Source organism: Mytilus californianus, unplaced genomic scaffold (genome assembly GCF_021869535.1).
Source record: "Mytilus californianus isolate M0D057914Y unplaced genomic scaffold, xbMytCali1.0.p SCAF_5, whole genome shotgun sequence".
Taxonomy (NCBI): domain Eukaryota; kingdom Metazoa; phylum Mollusca; class Bivalvia; order Mytilida; family Mytilidae; genus Mytilus; species Mytilus californianus.
In genome coordinates this window covers 60,821,157-60,838,298 of record NW_026262701.1, presented here as the reverse complement: position 1 = coordinate 60,838,298, position 17,142 = coordinate 60,821,157, and the positions used below count along the sequence as shown (strand labels likewise).

The 17,142-nt window shown below is 32.1% G+C and overlaps 2 protein-coding genes across 9 annotated transcripts in view; both read left to right on the top strand.

Moving 5' to 3' along the window:
* The window catches only part of LOC127701164 (divergent protein kinase domain 1C-like), a 137,778-nt gene that overhangs the window by 58,665 nt on the left and 61,971 nt on the right, over positions 1-17,142 (top strand). The window lies entirely within an intron of this gene.
* Positions 15-17,142, top strand: part of LOC127701154 (copine-3-like) — a 66,932-nt gene continuing 49,804 nt past the window's right edge. For 2 of the 4 annotated variants that reach the window (XM_052204971.1, XM_052204968.1), the window contains exons 1-5: positions 21-118; positions 11,505-11,654; positions 13,972-14,151; positions 14,564-14,641; positions 15,327-15,401. In XM_052204971.1, the coding sequence (XP_052060931.1) occupies positions 11,514-11,654; positions 13,972-14,151; positions 14,564-14,641; positions 15,327-15,401 (474 nt within the window). In that variant the 5' untranslated portion in view covers positions 21-118; positions 11,505-11,513. Of the gene's footprint in view, positions 151-11,504; positions 11,655-13,971; positions 14,152-14,563; positions 14,642-15,326; positions 15,402-17,142 lie in introns of all 4 variants that reach the window. The other 2 variants (XM_052204970.1, XM_052204969.1) reach the window with 2 other exon arrangements.

Genomic DNA, 17,142 nt, shown 5'->3' with positions numbered 1-17,142 from the left:
TAAACAATATCAAGAAGAACGATAACTCGGTTGAAAAATTATTCAGCATAAAAGCCTAAGGAAGTGTTCCTGATACAGTACGTTAAGTTTCTGTTATTGACTATAAGTCGGTAAATAGGTAAAGTAAATCAACAGTTTGAGCTTATATAGGTAAAAATGAGCTATACAACTTAATTATCTCCCTTCGACTTTTTTCAGGACTTTTAGTTTTATAATGAATTTTTAAAATTATATGAAGATTATTTTTCTAAAGTGAAGAATTTGTATTTACCCTTTTGTTGTTTCAATGCAAACTATATGTTCATTTTTTATAGAAAGTAACAGCTTTGCCCACTATACTGCTACATAAATTTGTTTAAAAATCAAAATCAATAGACCTATTTATCACTATTTGGGATTTTGCTGCAATACACCTTATCGCTATTTGTCCGCCATTACTGGACATCACACAAGTTCCCGTAAAATTTTGACGTCATAATAGAAAATATCTGACGCCACAATGGAAAAGTGATTGTTGTATGACGTCAAAAGTTCGAGCGGGACTGATTCTCGGGTCAAGCGGGATTAGCGATAAGGTGTATACATCATCATTTGAACTATTGACACCATCATGATCATACATTTTTGTACATGTACAACAATCACTTTTGCATTGGGGTGTTAATTATTTTAGAATGTTTGTGATATCCAGTTATGACAGACAAATAGCAGTTATTAAGGTTTATAGTAAATACACCTTATCTCTATTTGTCTGCCATTACTGGACATCACAAAGGTTCCCGTAAAATTTTGACGTCATAATAGAAAATATCTGACACCATAATGAAAAAGTGATTGTTGCATGACGTCAATAGTTCAAGCTGCGCAGATTTACAAATAGCGATAAGGTGTATTGCTACAAGCAATGCTACCAATAGGCCACTTCACTGTTAGTTTGGCCATAACATAAGCAACACGACGGGTGCCACATGTGGAGCAAAATCTGCTTACCCTTCCGGAGCACCTGAGATCACCCCCAGTTTTTGATGGGGTTCGTGTTGCTTAGTCTTTAGTTTTCTATGTTGTGTCATCTGTACTATTATTTGTCTGTTTGTCTTTTTATTTTTGGCCATGGCGTTGTCAGTTTGTTTTCGATCTATGAGTTTGACTGTCCCTCTGGTATCTTTCGTCCCCCTTTTTGAATAGGGGCAGATTTTTTGGATAGAGGTGGAAATAGTATGATTGTACGTGAGATATACTATGCATGTTTCCAAGCAACTGTTCAGTTGTAAATATGTTTTCCCATATTTTTCAAACCATTTTTACCTCCATTATGAAAATCTGCCCCCTATTCAACATGGCTGAACTAACCGTGAAGGGGCCTATTATTTCTATAAAACAAGTTTTAAAAGATATATTTAATAAAAACAAATACAAATGTGAACCTATTCAAGTACACATTTAGTTTTAATAAGCTGGTGATCCCATAGGGGACTAGCAGTCCACCAGCAGCTGTATCCACCCTGAAAGGCTGAATGCAAGCTTGTGAATTTACATTTTTTGTAGTTCATGAATTCTCTTTATCTTTTCAAAAGATTGTAAACTAATTAGATGTGATTTTTTGCTGTAACAGTTTTCATATATTAAAGTTTGTGACTTTTAGTTCTACAATGTACATGTTTGACTTTTTGTCCTGGCCATTGCACTAGCAATTAGAAATTTTTGAAAAATTCATCATTCATGATACTAACCATCATTCATCATGTTCATGATACTTACCTGAAGCATACATGTGATGGACTGTGAAACTCAGATCAGGAGATTCGGATATTTTGGTCAGGAGATTAGGACTCAGATCAGGAGGTTTTTAATCGACATAAATTTTGTCGTAAATGTAACAGTGTGCTGTGAAAATTGTCTTTTAAAGTGTGTTTACTTCAACTTTCCATCCGAATGTATTATGTTTATAGTGCCCTTGTACTTATAAAGTTTCTCTGTCTTTATATTCTACATGTTCAATCTAACCTCCTTTTTTTATACGACCGCAAAAAATTTTGCGGTTGTATATTGGTATGACGTTGGCGTCGTCGTCGTCGTCGACGTCGTCGTCTGGCGTCGTCCTGCGTCGTCCGAAGACACATTGGTTTTCGCACTCTAACTTTAGTTTAAGTAAATGGATCTCCATGAAATTTTACCATAAGGTTCTATACCACGAAAGGAAGGTTGGGATTGATTTTGGGGGTTATGGTACCAACAGTTAAGGAATAAGGGGCCAAAAAGGGGCCAAAAATAAGCATTTTTGTAACTTCCAGACATAACTTGTGTGTTAGTGTATGGATCTCTCTGACATTGTACCACAAGGTTCCATATCACACAGGGAATGCTGTGATTGATTTTGGGGGTAATTGCCTCAAAATATTAGGAATTAGGGGCCAAAAAAGGGGCAAGAAACAAGCATTTTTCTAGTTTCATGACAATAACTTGTGTGTAAGTGTATGGATCTTTCTGAAATTGTACTACAAGGTTCCATATCACAAAGGGAAAGCTGGAATTGAGTTTGGGGGTAATTGCTCAAAACGTTTAGGAATAAGGGGCCAAAAATAAGCATTTTTCTAGTTTCCAGACAATAACTTGTGTTCAAGTGTATGGATCTCTCTGAAATTATACCACAAGGTTCCATATCACACAGGGAATGCTGGGATTGATTTTGGGGGTAATTGCCTCAAAATATTAGGAATTAGGGGCCAAAAAAGGTGCAAAAAACAAGCTTTTTTCTAGTTTCATGATAAAAACTTGTGTGTAAGTGTATGGATCTTTCTGAAATTGTACTACAAGGTTCCATATCACAAAGGGAAAGCTGGAATTGAGTTTGGGGATGATGAATCATAAGGGGGTTCAAAAATTATGGGGGGGGGTTTCCTTTTTTTTCTTTTTTTCCTTTTTTTTTCTTTTAAAATTTTCCATTTTAAGTTGGTTATTTCTGTTTTATATTTAAAAGCAAATAATAATGATATGGTAGGAGATACACACCAAACAGGATGTGTAAATTATTATATAATAAGTATTGTGCAATAGCAAGAAATTTTCAATTGCACAGTATTGCACAATAGCAAGAAATCTTCAATTGCACAGTATTGCGCCGCAATAGCAAGAAATCTTCAATTGCACAGTATTGTGCAATAGCAAGAAATATCCAATAGCACAATATTGCGCAATAGCAAGAAATTGTCAATTGTACTGTATTGCGCAATAGCAAGAAATATTCAATTGCACAGTATTGTGCAAAAGAAGATACTTCGTTTAAAATGGTTATTTCTTGACCAATTTCAATGGGTTTTTTTTCTTGAATTCTTGGGGTTCTTTAATATGCTGATTCTAACCACACGGTTAGAATCAGCATATTATATAGTGTATTAAGTTTTTGGATTTTCTCTTCAACGGGAGGTCTGGAGGAGACCCCTGAAAACGGGATTATTGTACTCCCGTCGGGAGGTTCACATGTATGCTGAAGAACCATACCAATTTTTTACAGATGCTAAGACTGTGCTATATTAGACTTATTATCTCAAAGGTAAATGAATAGAAAGTGACAGGACAATAAAAAATAATTGGGTCTCACTAATTGACAACAAGAATTGTCAAGAAGGCACAAGAGGACTAATTTAGCGCCAAGATGCCACCAGAAGACTTATTTAGTGACAAGAAAACAAATTTAGGGTCAAGAAATCTAACTATTAATTGTTCTAAGTAAATCAATATAGAAACATGCATTAAAGTCATACATTAAAGTGTTTTTTTTAAGATACATGTATCATGTGTACTAAAGTGATTTTCAAAATTTCACTATAATAATAGTCATGATAGAAAAAGAAAATGAACACTTATTCAAAGAAAGAGTCAACCTGTTATTTGCTGTAAGATATATATATATATAAGTAGCAGTAATCCATTTTTCTAAATTTATGAAGCTTTATTATATTTTTAACTATACTGAAATTGTATTATTTCTATGCAATACTCATCAACGTAACAGAAGAAAAACGATGCATAGTTTAAATACAACAAAATTCAAAATTATATATAGAACGACCATTTTCAAATGTAATCTATTGACTTTTTCTATAAATTTTTTTGTTTTAGTAGTATGTAAACTTTCTTGACACTAAATATGTCTTCTTTTTATGCCCCCGCAACTGAAAGTTGGAGGCATATTGTTGTTGGGGGGGAATATTGTTTAACCCCTGTCCGTCCATTTGTCCGTCCTTCTGTCCATCCCATTATGGTTATATAGCAATTCCAGATAACTCCTCCTATGTGTAGTTTGAATGCTAGGAAGTTTTCACTTTGCTGGCTGTTTGTACATATATTGAAGGTGTGCATGTGGTTAGGGTTTTGATTTTTATTAATATTTGCTCTTTTGGGAGATAGTTGAACTTTTTAATTATTTGGTGTATTTACTTGCATACATGTAAGAGTTGCATAGCGTTCCGGATAACTCCTCCTACAGTGAACCATAGACCTATGTTCTCCTGTGCTCAACTTTGTGTATTTTAAAATAACACTTTGCATCTGTGGGGGCATCATTTGTGTCTCCCAGACACAATAATATCTCAAAGAAAGTCCTACATTGACTTTGTTATAATACAGTTACTTCAGAGTGGAGTGCGGGGGCATCGCTTTGTCTAGTCTCTAATTGTTTTCTTTATGTCGCTTCCGAATGCTTCTTGTCGCTAAAATGCTTCTTGTTCCTAATTAGTGAGACTGAAAAATTCCATCCACAACCATAATTCAGTGATATGGCTATCTTAATCATTGTAATTCCCATGGTATGATGCTAGATATTTTACCTTGGTTCTATCTGAATGGATTTTTATAATAGAATGTATTATAAATGTGATGCAATAATTTTAGGGAAACTCTGCTATTTTCAAATGATCAAATCCCGTGGTGCTGTATAAAAATACTGGTGAGAACACTGAATGTGTTGTTTGATAGAATTGTTTTTATATATGTATGGTATATTAATAGTTTTTTAAATCACCAAAGAAGATTATGTTAGACATACATGTATGCATTAAGATTTACAAAACAAACTATTAAACCAGAACAGTACATTTTTGTAAATACTACTAAATAGACACATTAAAATTATTAATCTAGATGAGAATTTTTTAAATATAGGTTAATGATGAAAAAGTAGAAAACTCTAAATTTGTTTCAGGTTATATAGAATTATATACCTTTGTTAAAGGGGCATTAGCTTTGGTTTAGAAAAACATTTAAAATACGAATCTTTTTGTTTCAAGTGTTAATAAAAGCAGAATTTTGAAATAATATTTTGTTATACATGTTATAAGCAGTTAGTTTGACCCAAATTTGTCTAAATAAGCTAAAAAAACATTGCTGGTGTATTATTCCCTTGCAAGTGAATAATTCGACCTCATGTGAATCTGTTTTCATGTGAACTTCAATTCAACCCCTTAGCTGGAGATGGGTTGTGCATGTACTAGGCGTGCTCAGCTATTAAAAGAAAAAAATGTCAACATTGAAAGTAAAAAAAAAGTGAACCATTTTGTTGACTGATTCTGTCCACGAAAAATCATTCTTATACAGGTTAAAAAGATGATTAACTTATTTTTTTTAACCCATAACATGAAATCAAACAGACCTAGAAAATCCAATAGACAACTTTCGAGTTCGATGCATTTCCGTCAAAAACTTTGGTTTTAGTGAACATCATCCGTGCGTTTAGGGGCGTCGTCACTTCCGTTCCAATGTTGAGCGAGTGGTTGGAAAATTATAAAGCTATATGGCACGAATTATTCACCAAATTGAATTCTCATAATTGTTTTTCAGCACTGCTGTCATTAGGGAATTGTGATTAAGTACCTACAGAACAAATATTATTTCTAGTTTATCCTGCACAATAAAGATCACTAAGACGCTTGATGAACGTTTATAGTGCAGGGATACAGGCGATCCCCTCTATCTGGTAAATGACGTCATAAAGGAGCGCATAATTGACGAGTTTTTTCCGGTGACGGACAAACTCGAAAGTGGTCTATTGCACCTGGTTGCTATCTATAAATATATACATATTTATGTTTATCATCAGGTTATATGACCGTCGGCAATCTTCAGAGGTCATCTCCATGGTTAATTAGATGGTGTCTAGACTAAAAGACACAGGAAATGCTGATATATATTATGGAGTCCATGCATTGTTAATTGTTTATTTTAGACTCTTTGTAATTGAATATATGTTTTAGTATGTTACGAATCAAATATGAGAGTTTGAGTCAAATTGGTGAACATGAATTTGACAGCTAATGTCCCTTTAATAACACCACAAAATGCTTTACAATCAAAATATAACCAAATAGATAAACAAACCTGCTATTGGTACCTAATTGATTAAAATGAAACAAGAAATTACTCAATATTTATTCTTTGAAAATAAATATCTTTATATGAAATATATAGCATAAAAATTATAAGAGATGAATACTTATTGCAAACGCTGTGTTGTGTGATAACATAAATTGTTTGAGAAAAACATGGCTATGTGCATGCATCGTCAAAATATAAGTATTGTTGATGCAGGACCATAATTGTTGATAACTGGATAGCAATATTTATATGTTTGGATATGTATTAAACTAAAAACAATCAAATTAATGTTAGTACCAAAGTAGACAATATTCCAAATTCCTACTGCAATTATTACCGGTAATTGATATTCATAATTTAAAGCATCGATAAGTTAACATTGGTTATATTTTTATCTGTGAGCTATAAAGAAAACATATTACAGGCCATAAAAATAAATTTCTGTAGATTTCTACATGTGCAGCCAAACTTCCAAACCAGTTTTTATACGCCCGTCAAATTTTTGACGGGACGTATTATGTTATACAAATGTCCGTCTGTCTGTCCGTCTGTCTGTCCGGCGTAAACATGTCGCACCGTAACTTGAGAATGACTTATCCAAATTTCATGAAACTTAAAATAGTTGTTTCTTATGATGGTCAAACGATCTGTATACTTTTTGGTGAAAATAAGATTAAAACTTTTTGAGTTACGGGGCTTAGTAACTAAAACAGGTGTGTGTTTTTTTTCACATGTCGCGCCGTATCTCAAAAACAATTTATGATTATTGCTTAAAACTTTACACACTTCTTAGTTATATTAATCTTAAGATCTGTATACTTTTTGGTGATGATTCAAAATTTTATTTTTGAGTTATTGAGTATTTTGTTAAAAAGGGGGAGGGGTTTTTCACATGTCGCGCCGTATCTCAAAAACAGTTTATGATTATTGCTTAAAACTTTACACACTTCTTAGTTTTATTAACCTCAAGATCTGTATACTTTTTGGTGATGATTCCAAATTTTATTTTTGAGTTATTGAGTATTTTGTAAAAAAAGGGGGAGGGCTTTTTCACATGTCGCGCCATATCTCAAAAATGATTTATGATTATTGCTTAAAGTTTTACTCACTTCTTAGTTATATTAATCTAAAGATCTGTATACTTTTTGGTTTTGATTCAAAATTTTATTTTATAGATATTGAGTTTTTGGTAAAAAAAAAAAAGGGGGTTTTCGCATGTCACGCCGTATGTCAGAAACTATTTATGCTTATTGCATAAAAATTCACACACAAGACGACGGGCGTATCATGCGCTCATGGCGCAGCTGTTTATTTGTATCTATAAAATGCTTCAGTCAAATTTTTAGTAACATGTTGTAATAGATTATTAATTTATGTAGATTATACAAAAATCCAAGATATCACTAAAGACATTCACAAAGCAAACATGTAAGGAAATAGATACACAGATTGGTTTAAGAAAGGCAGAAGGAACATTACTCTCAAAAAGGAAAATTAACATTAGGGAACTAGCCGCCTTCTCTTTTTATTGTGCTTTTTAATATTAAGTTTCTCTTTTGCATCACATATATCAAAGTAAAGAATAAGACAATTTTTGTTGTACATGGTATATTTAATTAAGTCAGTTTGAATGACTGAATTCATACTAAAACTTGAAGTGAGTTCAGCTCAATGGTTCTCTGGTATAAGCATTATTTATTGCAGAAATACAATGTATGTCACACTTATAGAGATTCATACATGTTTCTCGTTTCACGTTTTTATATAGATTAGACCGTTGGTTTTTCCGTTTGAATGGTTTTACACTAGTAATTTTTTGGGGCCCTTTATAGCTTGCTGTTCGGTGTGAGCCAATGCTCCGTGTTGAAGGCCGTACCTTGACCTATAATGGTTTACTTTTATAAATTGTAACTTGGATGGAGAGTTGTCTCATTGGCACTCATACCACATCTTCCTATATCTATTGTCATTGAGTACATGTATCTAAAGATCAGTTGTTTTGATTTGGCACTGCAGTTTCTTCCACCTATATTATATGAACAATAGACAGCATTGTTAAATTCAATCACAACAACAAACAGTAGTTCTGGATATACAATGTATAAATATTCCCTACATTGTATATTTGGAAAAAGCATACAGTGAAATTTACCAAAAACTGATATATATGGGGTTTTTTTTGACAGGAAGAAGAAAACTGATAAAACATTGCTTTAAGGAAGTTTGTTTATAAAATTAAAGGTCAAGATAAATATATATGTTTATTACAGTAGAAATCAGTTATTGTTTCTCTGAAATAATCATATCACAGTCAAATCTATAAATTTTAATGTCCTTCTAGAGGTTAACCAAAAACAAATCCACATCCTCTTGTTACAACTAATGCATAGATGTATTTACGTGTTATAAATTTTACATTAAGGTGAAATTTTTACATACATTGTAACCTTGAGTGTATAATTTTTTCCAAAGGTAGGGTTGTTTACACTAATAATGATAAAACATTATGATTAAACTAACAGGTAAGTAAAGGGCCTAAAAAATAAAACCTAACTCAATTGAAAAACTGTTGTTATTATTCATTATTTTCTGTCATTTTGGCTTAAAATTGCAGTCTTTTAAGTCGGAAGGTTTTTTAAAATATTTTCTTACAGTGCATATTCAAAAGGCTTTTTCCTTTCAACAAACCAATAGACCAGAATGTAATTACAAAATTGCAGTTTAAATTTATCTCTTCAAACTCACAGATCAACATAACTGGTATAACATTTAAGCTCATTGCTACTTGAAAGGTTGTTAGTATGTGTAGTGTAAACCAAATTATTCTTACAATTCTTTTCCAGTGATAAACTGTCTCTTTAATAATATTGGAACTATTACATTTTTGAAATACTAAGGCTTTTCTACCTCAGGAATAGATTACCTTAGCTGTATTTGGCAAAACTTTTAGGAAGTTTTGGTCCTCAATGCTCTTCAGCTTTGTACTTTATTTGGCCTTTTTAACTTTTTTTGATTCGAGCGTCACTGATGAGTCTTGTGTAGACGTAACACGCGTCTGGCGCAAATACAAAATTTCAATCCTGGTATCTATGATGAGTTTAACTACATCATACTGTTGAACACATACTATAGGAAACAGTAGGCTACATCATACTGTTGAACATTTACTATAGGAAACAGTAGGCTACATCATACCCTTGAACACTTACTATAGGAAACAGTAGGCTACATTATACTGTTGAACACTTACTATAGGAAACAGTAGGCTACATCATACTGTTGAACACTAACTATAAGAAACAGTAGGCTACATCATACCGTTGAACACTTACTATAGGAAACAGTAGGCTACATCATACCGTTGAACACTTACTATAGGAAACAGTAGGCTACATCATACTGTTGTTCACTTACTATAGGAAACAGTAGGCTACATCATACCGTTGAACACTTACTATAGGAAACAGTAGGCTACATCATACAGTAAGGCTATATCATACTGTTGAACACTTACTATAGGAAACAGTAGGCTACATCATACCGTTGAACACTTACTATAGGAAACAGTAGGCTACATCATACCGTTGAACACCTACTATAGGAAACAGTAGGCTACATCATACCATTGAACACTTACTATAGGAAACAGTAGGCTACATCATACCGTTGAACACTTACTATAGGAAACAGTAGGCTACATCATACAGTAAGGCTATATCATACTGTTGAACACTTACTATAGGAAACAGTAGGCTACATCATACTGTTGAACACTTACTATAGGAAACAGTAGGCTACATCATACTGTTGAACACTTACTATAGGAAACAGTAGGCTATTTTTTCACTTTTTTCATTACCTTTGTTTCGGATGAAACTCGTATGTCTGTTTTCATCCCATCATATTTCATACCTTCATAAAATATGGAGATGAAAACAAAGATAAAAGCGTTTTTTATAAGTGACTTTACATGTGATTGCATTGTTTATTTTTTTGTGTATTTCTTTTATTTTTATATTTATTCATGATTAATATATCATCCAATAAATATACTCCTTTCTGACTGCACAGTTTAAGTACCAATAATTTACAACAAAGTCCAACAACTGCTGTCAGATTAAATGACGAAGTTCGATATCTGATGCAAGACAAGTAATTAGCCAGTTAGAGCTACGGGATGTAATTAATGCATCGCCTGAAACAGAGATGCATAATAAAATTTTCTTTGAAGTCAGCCACGTTTCCATTCCTTTTAAATATACAATTCCTTGATATAAGTAAAATATTAATGTTTTGAAAATGGTCAAAAAGGGAAGACAAAAATTGCATATACACTAGTATGCTAAAACAATAATTCTTCAGTATAGTCTATATACTCTAGTAAAATAATGCTTTCAAAATTTTTTTCTCATGTTCTTTGTCGTGCCGTGGAGTAATATTTGTGTAACTTTTGGTAGCTTATTTGTTTTCATATTTTTTAGCATGTAAAAAATTGAGAATATTAGATTTTAAAGAATTATAATTTTTATCATTCCAATTTAGGGCCCTTGACGGGTAACATGACATTCACATTAACAGACATTACAATATGATTTGATAACACATTTACACAGTGAGATGAAATATAAACTATAAACCTATACATATTCCTATATCTAATAAATCAGTGGTGGAGTGGTCTAAGTAGTTCATCTACAGCAGTCACTAGCCTGTCAATGCTAAGGTGAGTTTGAAAGTGATGTTAAAACACCAACAATCAATCAATCAATCAATCATGTAAATCACTTAAAACCTGATATTAACAAAGTAAAACAAAAGCTATAGGAATAGTATAGGCATATAGAAATAGCCAAACATTTTAATGTACATTTTAGTTGTACATTTTGGTTGAAGGAGTTGCAATTTTTGTTTTTCTATAAATTACAAAACGTTCACTCATAATAGGTTCCAAAGGTCATAGTTGATTTGGTGGAGGAGCAGGTAAGTTTTGATGCTGAATTTTCAATTTTAGAAAAGAAAAATGGCCTTATTTTGATAGAATTTTCCATATAACAGGACTAACACCACTAAATCCACTATTTTAAGTACATTGTACTAGGTACATAGGTTACAAGTATTTTTAATTTGAATTGCAGAAATCAAAGATGAACCAGGCTCCTACTAGTGGCCCTGCATCAAAAGTAGAACTTCACATAGAATGCCAGCATCTTGTCAAGAAAGACTCAACTTCAAAATCAGATCCATGTGTGGTCTTCTATATGTTTCAACAAGGCACATGGAATGAGGTAAAATTTGTGCAAGCCGTATTTGATACTGTTAATTCAAAAATTATTGTGTGCATTTGTTATTACTATTTTTGAATAATTGACAAAAATGCGACATTATTTATTGCGATTTCAGGAAAAATCCGTGTCCACATATATATATATCAGATATTACAATGTGTTCTTATTATTGCAATACTCTCCCTGTCACATTATTTGCATTGATAAAAGCCTCGCAATAATTTCTGAATATACAGTACTACAAATGTATATTGTTCAAGAAATGCTTTGGAAAACCATAACAGTACATTCTACTATACAAAATGTGAGATGAATGGCTTATTTTAAACTTAACCACTGGCTAAGTTTTCTAGTCTTGACATGAAATTCAAAGTTCATGACCCATAGAGATAAGAAGTCACTGCAATGTGAACTTTGTATTTTTCAATTTTGTATAAAGCAGTAGACAATTTTATCTTGCATTATACCGACCGTGCAAGGGCTGTATAGCCAGTTAAGGTCGTTAAAAACTTCCATTTGTTGCATTATAATTTATAGCCAGTTATTGTTACGCTATGAGTTAAGAAGTGTGTTGATACTGAAACATACATTAGGCATTGCAATTAAAAGGAAAGAACAGTAGCATTCTCCTACTTATATTAACATTATTTAGTTTTTGTCTCGCCTTGATGTAGGAATGCTGTTTCCGGTGGTGTCAGTGGTATCAACAATTTGTTAAAGTTTTTGATTAGGTCAGTTTGAAGGAGAACCACTTATGATAAGTCAATAATATTTGGTATGCAGTTGTATTATCATTGGCACATCCCATTCCAATCGAGATTATTCGTGCCTGCCCTCTCAGTCATGGTCTATTGACTTTGAAACTTATGCATGTTAAAGTTTGTAATTAGATCAGTTCAGTTTAAGTGGAACCACTTATGATAAGTTAATGATATTTGGTATGCAGTTGTATCAGCATTGGCAAACCTTATTTCCACAAAAATTATTTGGCCCTGTACCTTTAGTCATGTTTGACTTTAAATAAATTGCATAATTTACTAGTGAAAGTATTGCTATTTGAATTTCAACATTTGCATTTTACTATAAAAAAAACATATCTCTGTGTCAGCAGTTTATTATCAAATTTTTGTTGTTCTCAAGTGACCAAACATTTAGGTTCTTTACTTTCATTATATTATTATGAAGGAAAAGTAAAAGCAGGGTATATATCAGTGTGACAGCAACCATATGATAGAACACAAACAAATATATCTGTGTTTATAAAGTCTGTCAGAGAAGTACCAACATTTTTCAGAGTAAGTTTTAATTTGGAAATACACACTACCCCTGAGCTTGTCAATAGATATTAAATAAAGGAGATGGTAAACATCAATGTTAAAATAACCAAACAACAATATCCTTCCCCCCTAAAAATAGAATAGACTGACAATAACACAAGAAAAAAGAAAAAAATAGACATCTACATGTAGTTCATATACACTAAGATGTAGTTTAATCATTAATGTATAATTCATCAAAACAGTTAGTTCTTACCTTCTGTTATTGTCGAGCCTACAACATTATGTCACGAAAGCCAGACATTGCAATCCTGCATTCTGCTGTCGCTGTTAACATTTGAGGTACAGTCTGTAGTTAATTTTTTTGCCCCAGCCGTAGTCAACGGGGGCATTAAGTGTTACCCTTGACCATAAGTCTTTCAGTCCGTCTGTCCATCGCATTTTTGTTGCAAAGCATGAGCAGAGGCATTCATGTCCTCAGATACATTATTCTTTTATTTTTTTAATTTCAATATCTTTGTCAGAACTTACTGGAATTTTTTACAAAACTTGAACAGGAGCTTTTTTGAATAAAAGACAGAATACAGATCAGAATTTTGAAAATATTTTTTTCCTTTTATTTATATTTTACTGATAAAGTGACTTTTTTTTAACTTTGTGAAACCTGCATAGAATTTTATGAAACTTTGGTGGAAGATTTTTTATGATTAAGAGATAATTTCTGAAGCAAAATTTTGAATTTTTTTTCTTTTCTCAGTATTTTACTGAAAGATGGACCTAATTTTTTGGCAGTCAACATTACACATTGACAGTGATAGTAGCAGTCACAGGCAAGACACAAGGTTCGGTGGAACCCTATACAAAACTTTTACTGTCAAGCCAAATGCATGCATTCATGAAAATATCATGTTCAAACAAAAGAATTGCTAAATAATACTTGTCTGTTAGGTTAAAAAATCACTAACAAACTAAAATTGCTGATTAATTTTTCATTTGTGTACTTTTGCATACTGGTAATCGTACTTTTGATTATATTTCAGATAGGTAGGACAGAAAATATTCAGAATTGCCATGATCCAAAGTTTGCCAATGGATTTGTGGTGGAGTATTTCTTTGAAGAAGTACAGAAAATAAAGTTTGAAGTGTATGATTTGGACAATGCAACTCCAAAGCTAACTGATGATGATTTTTTAGGAATGTTAGAGTGTAATTTAGCTCAGGTATGTTTGGGATAGGCATTTAATTTTTAAAATGCTAGAGCAATCTGTGATTGTACTTTGGGGATTTTTTAACATTGCTAAAATGTAAACTAATATTAATAGCTAATGAACATTGGAGATTTTTTAACAGTGCCAGAAAAATTAGAATTGGAAATGACAAGATAGAAGTAAGAGAAGGTATAAGAAAAGAGAAAAAAAAAACAAGAAAAGAAATGATTTTAATTTAACCTACCAACCAAAACCAAAAAATATGATTAATTAAATAAATGAGTAAACTAATTGAAATAGTATTTTTGCTTCTTGTTCTTTTGTATATTAGATATGCTGAAATGAGATTTTTTTTTTCTCTGCCAATATGTGCTGTCATCTGGTTCATGAATATATCAGTCAAATGGTATACATTTTTTTCCAGGTTATAGCTAAGAACCCTTTTTATTCACCATTAAAGAAGAAAAATGGTAAAGATAATATGGCTAATTCTACAATTACAGTAAGTTTTATATATTATATATATATCTGTTTTAACATATCCAAATGATATTGAAGTACTACATAATGTTTCTGTAAGTTTTGAATAGTTTTAGAATTAAGTACATATACTGAGACAAAATATAACCACAGGTACCATAAGATCTTCCAATGTAATTATGGAGCACTTTGTTTTTTTCCTGCAATCAGCCAATTGTTGAAGAAATAACAGGTATACAAATTAATATTTGCTCTATTTGATCTTGTACAAATAAAGTCCTGTTATCCATCTTGAGTGAACAGCTTTTTTTTGGGTGCTCTCCATAGTCAATATTGTGTCGAATTCTATAAAAACCAAAGACAACAATTTGGAATTAAAAAACTAAACAAAAAATGCAAGGGTTAAGTTGCGGGATATGAACAATATATGTAAAATTGAGAATGGAAATGGGGAATATGTCAAAGAGACAACAACTCGACCAAAGAGCAGGTAACAGTGCATTGTACATAATGTTAATTGTTATTTGCCCTTTCCGAAATACAATAAATTTGAGTACCTACCATAATATAATTCTTCTAATGCTTTGATGCCAGCAAATATCAAAACAAGAAGATTATGTAATGCAAACAACATTTTCATGAACCTTAACAATTGTTATCTTGTAATTAAATCAGATCATAGTTGTAGGAATTTTCTTTTTTTGTAGGTCAGGTCAGAAGAGGTTAAAGAAGGAGGAGAAATGGCATATATGTCATTCAGTGCAAAAAAGTTAGATAACAAGGTATTGGTCATCAGATAACAATGATATGATAAATGTGTGTTATTTTATACTGTAAAGGCATGAAAATACAAGATAGAAGGACACAATTTTTGGTTTGAATAATTTGCCCCTTTTTAACATAAATCCTATTGATACTCCATTGTAAATTTTAATTGTTTAGGGAATGCATAATAAACTGAAAGATGATAAATAATAAGATTCATTGTTGGAAGCCTTACAGTAACTGTCAAAATTTTTAAAAATTGTCTTTGATATAGTAAGATGAAGAATAATTTTAATTGCTTTAGTTTTGTTTTTGAAAAGTGTCTTAGCTAGTAATTATGTATCTCCTGATGTACCCCCTTTATCCCCAACAACATTTTAAATACCAGCACACAATCAGTCAAATGACATTCGCCTTTAAACAACAGATGCACTAAAATTATTTTTGTCAATATGAAATCCCCCAAAAATGGAGCTTGATATTAGATGTTCTTGAAAATTCATCTTCGGTTTTAGATGCACTTTGAAAGTATTCTCAAATTAGTTAGTGAAATGTACATAATATGTTGTTTTAAACTTTGTTACAAAGCCAGTGAGGCATATCTCTGTGTAAGAAGTTTTATTAAATTATAAAATGTGTATATCTAAAGATAGGTGTTAACAGTGGCATAAACTTTATAACATTATCAAATATGAGACTGAAGATATGCATCACACATCAAATTTATTAAATTACAATGTCATAAATATGATTCATACAGGTAAAACCTTAAAAAAAAAATAATTGATCTATACTGTATCAAAAGACTAAGAATATTTAAGTAGGAATTATAGGACCGCAAAAAATTTTGCGGTCGTTTATTGGTATCACATCGTCGTCGTCTGAAGTCAGTTGGTTTCTGGACAATAACTTTAGTATAATTAAATAGAAATCTATGAAATTTAAACACAAGGTTTATAATCACAAAAGGAAGGTTGGGATTGATTTTGGGGGTTATGGTCCTAACAGTTTAGAAATTAGGGGCCAAAAAGGGGCCCAAATAATTAGATATAGGAAGATGTGGTATGAGTGCCAATGAGACAACTCTCCATCCAAGTAACAATTTATAAAGTAAACCATTATAGGTCAAGGTACGGCCTTCAACACGGAGCATTGGCTCACACCGAACAGCAAGCTATAAAGGGCCACAAAAATTACTAGTGTAAAACCATTCAAACGGAAAACCAACAGTCTAATCTATATAAAAACGAGAAACGAGAAACACGTATGAACTACATAAACAGACGACAACTACTGTACATCAGATTCCTGACTTAGGACAGGTGCAAACATTTGCAGCGGGATTAAACGTTTTAATGGTGCCAAACCTTCTCCCTTTTCTGAAACAATAGTATAACATCACAACATAGTTTCCAGACAATAACTTGTGGAACGGTGTATGGATCTCTCTGAAATTATACCACAAGTTTCCATACCACAAAGGGATGGTTAGGATTTGCTTTGGGGGGTTATGGCTCAAACTGTTTAGGAATTAGGGGCAAAAAAGGGGGAAAACAAGGGTTTCCTGGTTAATGAACAATTACTTAAGACAATTTAAAAGCAGTGTAAGGGAGGTAATCCAAACACAACATTTTGATTACCTCCCTTACACTGCTTTTAAATTATGTATAAAGAAATGTTGTAGTGTCTTGAGATGATTAGCTGTCAATTTATTTTTAGAAGTTACTATTAAGGAATATTAATTTTAGCCATAATTAT